At 49.0% G+C, this 6,092-nt stretch overlaps 1 protein-coding gene across 1 annotated transcript in view; it reads right to left on the reverse strand.

Annotated features, from left to right (window-relative positions):
* Positions 1-2,704: 2,704 nt before the first annotated feature.
* Positions 2,705-6,092, reverse strand: part of ppp1r13l (protein phosphatase 1, regulatory subunit 13 like) — a 78,403-nt gene continuing 75,015 nt past the window's right edge. Inside the window, exons 10-15 of the mRNA XM_045216694.1 lie at positions 5,704-5,966; positions 5,206-5,343; positions 4,232-4,365; positions 3,821-3,987; positions 3,321-3,514; positions 2,705-2,972 (exon numbers count right to left, since the gene is read on the reverse strand). Coding sequence (XP_045072629.1) covers positions 2,937-2,972; positions 3,321-3,514; positions 3,821-3,987; positions 4,232-4,365; positions 5,206-5,343; positions 5,704-5,966 — 932 coding nt within the window. The 3' untranslated portion in view covers positions 2,705-2,936. The remainder of the gene's footprint in view (positions 2,973-3,320; positions 3,515-3,820; positions 3,988-4,231; positions 4,366-5,205; positions 5,344-5,703; positions 5,967-6,092) is intronic.

A 6,092-nucleotide genomic window follows, 5' to 3' on the forward strand; every position in this document is an offset into this window, starting at 1 on the left:
AACTTTAGATGTAAATGTTTGAGGACAGGGTTTTGTTCTTTCTGGATTCCATTAGAATGACAATCGCAGAGAAAGGGACAGGTCAACAACTCTTACAGAAAGGGACAGGTCAACAACTCTTACAGAAAGGGACAGGTCAACAACTCTTACAGAAAGGGACAGGTCAACAACTCTTACAGAAAGGGACAGGTCAACAACTCTTACAGAAAGGGACAGGTCAACAACTCTTACAGAAAGGGACAGGTCAACAACTCTTACAGAAAGGGACAGGTCAACAACTCTTACAGAAAGGGACAGGGCAACAACTAGTACAGAAAGGGACAGGGCAACAACTCTTACAGAAAGGGACATGGCAACAACTCTTACAGAAAGGGACAGGGCAACAACTCTTACAGAAAGGGACAGGGCAACAACTAGTACAGAAAGGGACAGGTCAACAACTCTTACAGAAAGGGACAGGGCAACAACTAGTACAGAAAGGGACAGGTCAACAACTCTTACAGAAAGGGACAGGGCAACAACTCTTACAGAAAGGGACAGGGCAACAACTCTTACAGAAAGGGCCAGGGCAACAACTCGTACAGAAAGGGACAGGGCAACAACTCTTACAGAAAGGGCCAGGGCAACAACTCGTACAGAAAGGGACAGGGCAACAACTCTTACAGAAAGGGACAGGGCAACAACTCTTACAGAAAGGGACAGGTCAACAACTCTTACAGAAAGGGACATGGCAACAACTCTTACAGAAAGGGACAGGTCAACAACTCTTACAGAAAGGGACAGGTCAACAACTCTTACAGAAAGGGACAGGGCAACAACTCTTACAGAAAGGGACAGGGCAACAACTCTTACAGAAAGGGACAGGTCAACAACTCTTACAGAAAGGGACATGGCAACAACTCTTACAGAAAGGGACATGGCAACAACTCTTACAGAAAGGGACAGGGCAACAACTCTTACAGAAAGGGACAGGTCAACAACTCTTACAGAAAGGGACAGGGCAACAACTCTTACAGAAAGGGACAGGGCAACAACTCTTACAGAAAGGGACAGGGCAACAACTCTTACAGAAAGGGACAGGGCAACAACTAGTACAGAAAGGGACAGGGCAACAACTCTTACAGAAAGGGACATGGCAACAACTAGTACAGAAAGGGACAGGTCAACAACTCTTACAGAAAGGGACATGGCAACAACTCTTACAGAAAGGGACATGGCAACAACTAGTACAGAAAGGGACAGGTCAACAACTCTTACAGAAAGGGACAGGGCAACAACTCTTACAGAAAGGGACAGGTCAACAACTCTTACAGAAAGGGACAGGGCAACAACTCTTACAGAAAGGGACAGGGCAACAACTCTTACAGAAAGGGACAGGTCAACAACTCTTACAGAAAGGGACAGGGCAACAACTCTTACAGAAAGGGACAGGGCAACAACTCTTACAGAAAGGGACAGGTCAACAACTCTTACAGAAAGGGACAGGGCAACAACTCTTACAGAAAGGGACAGGGCAACAACTCTTACAGAAAGGGACAGGGCAACAACTAGTACAGAAAGGGACAGGCCAACAACTAGTACAGAAAGGGACAGGTCAACAACTCTTACAGAAAGGGACAGGTCAACAACTCTTACAGAAAGGGACAGGTCAAGAACTCTTACAGAAAGGGACAGGTCAACAACTCTTACAGAAAGGGACAGGTCAACAACTCTTACAGAAAGGGACAGGTCAACAACTCTTACAGAAAGGGACAGGGCAACAACTCTTACAGAAAGGGACAGGGCAACAACTCTTACAGAAAGGGACAGGGCAACAACTCTTACAATTACAACATTTGAATCATGCAACATACTGTTCTTAATTATACAACTACCTGTTTTGCCAAAGCAGAGATGCTGAAAAAAAAGATTTATTTTTATTTTTGGGGGGTGATTTTTTCAGCACCCCTACTTCTCGCAGCTATGCCTAAATGAAAGCAAGACAGAGTAAACATTATTGTTTCTAGTTGAGGTTAGTTACAGGTGAAGTGTCCTGGCTTCACATCAGTTCAGACGAGTGACCGAAGAGACCGCCTGGGAGCTGTTTGGGAGAGCCGCGCAGATCGGCTCAATCAGATCGCGCAACTGAAAGATTCTGCCAATGAGAGGATCGCATGAAATATTCTGAACGCATGCATGCTTAGGATTGGACAAAACAGACGAAGAAGAGCTTCATGTTCAGATGTCCATTAATCTCACGTGGAAGTCTCGTCACATTTACCTCAAATAAAATGAAAAGTAATTTGTAATAGTTATGTTTTTTTTTTTCAGGGCGTCTCGTTATCGTCAGGAAAAAGAGGTCCTTCACGAGCACTTTTCGTCATAGATATTGTTAATGAAATGAAACACTGCAATATATCAATGTTACATAGAACAATAACAACATTAGTAGCCTACCAACGACATGTACTTTACGAAGCGTTTGAAGAAATCGAAATTGAGACAAAAAGAGAGAGAGAGAGAGAGAGAGAGAGAGAGAGAGAGAGAGAGAGAGAGAGAGAGAGAGAGAGAGAGAGAGAGAGAGAGAGAGAGACAGAGACAGAGAGAGAGACAGAGAGGGAGAGGGAGAGACAGAGAGAGAGACAGAGAGGGAGAGGGATAGGGAGAGGCTTTATATACCAATAAAACAGACAAATAAATGATGGTGACACATTGAGATCATTCATGAAGTATAATCCAGTAATAATGTACTGCCACACCCACCTAGTACCGGCCCTATGTCTCACTGTAGTGACTCATGTGTTGTTATTCTAGTTCACTGCTTAGTGAAATCAGACAGGACAAAGGAACAAAGGGTCGTTTCTCCTCCCAGGTCTTCACAACAGCCAGCAACAGTTTTCTGCTCCAGTCCCTGTTCCAGCCATTCAGTGGGACGAGGGCTGATTGGGTAGAGGGGTCTAGCAGAGGGACTTAGGACGAACTTTAGGGAACAGCTGCATGACCAAAGAAAGGAAAATAAACATTGAGTTCTGAACAGCACCTAACAGTTCTGTTTGAGCGCTGGACTAATGAAAATGTAGTTCTGTTTTAGTAATGTGTTAGAACAAATATGTGCGACCCTGTGGGACCTCAGGACCAGGAAGCTGCTTTGCCATTGGGTAAATAATTGCATTAATTGCTTAATTCAGATGTCAAAGTCGTCCTGCCATTTGGACCTTTAGGTCAGACCTTTACTGACTGATGAGGGAGGTGGTGAGACAGAACAAATCAAATCAAAAACAGACCCATTCAATTCAGGAAAATCCCCACTAGAAATTCAACCCTTCTTGTCAGTCTCTTACCCCAAAGTAGTTGTTAGGTATGAATCCCTCTCGGCCACAAAGTGATGCCCACCACCAATCTACCCCGTCTTGCTTCTGGAGGATAGTCACCATGTCCCCCTCTCTGAAGCCCAGCTCGTCTGCCTCCTGGGAAGGGTACCCCCACAGGGCATACAGCACCCCGCTGTTCTCCACACCCATCGCCTCCTCCACACCTGACAACACACACACACACACACACACACCACCAACGATGTTTCTAACACTTTCAGAAAAGGTTTCGACACAGAGTGCAAATAGTTCTGTAGAAAGTGTCCTATGTGGTGTGGTGGTTAAAGCCGCTGGCATGTAAGCCAGAGACAGCATGGGTTAGAATCCAGTCCACTGCTCTTTGACTCGATGTCCTCTTATCTCTCCTGTGGTCCTCAACTGTTTCTGTTCAATAACAGATGTGGGGACTGCCACCCCACTCCTAAAAAGAGTTGTGGAGAAAGAGGGTACCCCTGTCTAGTTCCTCCTACCCCTGAGGAAGCTCACGCACTCCTCGAAGCCCACAGCGTACGGGTCACACTTCTGAGAGGCGGTGGCCCCGTCACTCTCCGTCACCGCCATGACAGCTGCCCCGTTCCTCACCAGGAACTCACAGAGAGGAAGGTCATTACAGGATGCTGCACAGTGGAGGGGGGTCCTGGTACACAACAACAACAACAACAACAACAACACACTACGTGAACAAAACTACACATAAACAAAACTACAACCCGATCTGACTAAACACAACGCAGAATGACACAACAGGGACAGCAACAGAGGGAGGGGACAGTAAAGGAAAATAGCACTGGTCAATGAAAGAGCCCGTTTAAAGGGAAGGGAAGTATTCGGGACTAGAATAGAATAGGGAAGCTACAAAGGGTAGACAATAAGGAAGTTACCATCCGTGGCTGTCTGGGGCGGAGACGTTGGCTCCTATACGAACCAGGAAGTCGACCACGCTGTAGTGACCTCCACAGATGGCGTTATGGAGGGCTGTGATGCCCTCGTCGTTCGGCTGGCTCGCGTCATTCATCTACAGGTCACAGAACACGCAGGGGTGAACCTCATGCTTGCTGTCAACACACACTCAACGGAATGCTTTATTTGGGTCCACAACAGACCCTACCTCCTGCACCCAACCCCAACCTCCTGTACCTAACCCCACCACCCTCCTGCACCCATCCCCCCTCCCTCCTGCACGGCCCTCTGAACAGTGTCCAGTTCCCCCTACCTCCTGCACGGCCCTCTGAACAGTGTCCAGTTCCCCCTCCCTCCTGCACGGCCCTCTGAACAGTGTCCAGTTCCCCCTCCCTCCTGCACGGCCCTCTGAACAGTGTCCAGTTCCCCCTCCCTCCTGCACGGCCCTCTGAACAGTGTCCAGTTCCCCCTCCCTCCTGCACGGCCCTCTGAACAGTGTCCAGTTCCCCCTCCCTCCTGCACGGCCCTCTGAACAGTGTCCAGTTTCCCCCTCCCTCCTGCACGGCCCTCTGAACAGTGTCCAGTTCCCCCCTCCCTCCTGCACGGCCCTCTGAACAGTGTCCAGTTCCCCCTCCCTCCTGCACGGCCCTCTGAACAGTGTCCAGTTCCCCCTCCCTCCTGCACGGCCCTCTGAACAGTGTCCAGTTCCCCCTCCCTCCCGCACGGCCCTCTGAACAGTGTCCAGTTCCCCCTACCTCCCGCACGGCCCTCTGAACAGTGTCCAGTTCCCCCTACCTCCTGCACGGCCCTCTGAACAGTGTCCAGTTCCCCCTACCTCCTGCACGGCCCTCTGAACAGTGTCCAGTTCCCCCTACCTCCTGCACGGCCCTCTGAACAGTGTCCAGTTCCCCCTACCTCCTGCACGGCCCTCTGAACAGTGTCCAGTTCCCCCTACCTCCTGCACGGCCCTCTGAACAGTGTCCAGTTCCCCCACCAGTGACCCGTCCAGCAGTAGAACCAGAGGGCTGAGCCGGGCCCGCCGACCAGAACCCTCTCGCTCCCGACTGGCCCGACGTAGGATGGAACTGTACCCCTGGGAGGATGGAAGAGAACCACAACTTAGTACCTGAACTTCCCCTTATTAGATACATACGTAGTAACATTGAGATGGAGAGACATGCCCAAGAACTCTGGTTTAAAGTGCATGTGACTATTATAAGTGAATATCTACCTCTAACTGGATCACTACAATGAGACTGTATCTTACATGGAATACCTGCCCTAACCCTTCCACTAACTGGATCAGTACACTGACAATGAGACTGTATCTCACATGGAACACCAAATCAAGCTCCATCTAAAGCACATTTAAAACATCTTTGATAAACTTCACTGTAAAACAGTCACAACAACACAAAGAAAGAATCAAGCATAGGAGTGTGGCCTGTCATACCCTGTATTCTGGAGAGGCAGGTCCAGGGTTAGGGACAGGGTTAGGGACAGGGTTAGGGACAGGGTTAGGTCCAGTGGAGGGGGGTGTAGAGCTGTCCCCTTCTCCATCTGAGGAGGAGCTGTAGTCACTCCCCGTCTCCCCCCCTTGCAGGACCTTGGACCCATTCCTCCGGAAGAGCTTATTGATGAACTGTTTGTACTGTTTCTGACTGTTGTCCGGCTGCAGGGCGGCTGGCTTCTTCTGGGGCTGGCCAGGGACAGGGGCTAGGGTCAGGGTCACACTGTTACCACAACATCGTATACACATGCAGAAGCTTTTGAAAATTAAACAAATTCATAAGACCAGCGCCGTTGCAAAGATAGTGAAAGATTCTACAGGATGAGCATTGA

This window comes from Coregonus clupeaformis, chromosome 6, assembly GCF_020615455.1.
Source record: "Coregonus clupeaformis isolate EN_2021a chromosome 6, ASM2061545v1, whole genome shotgun sequence".
Classification (NCBI taxonomy): Eukaryota; Metazoa; Chordata; class Actinopteri; order Salmoniformes; family Salmonidae; genus Coregonus; species Coregonus clupeaformis.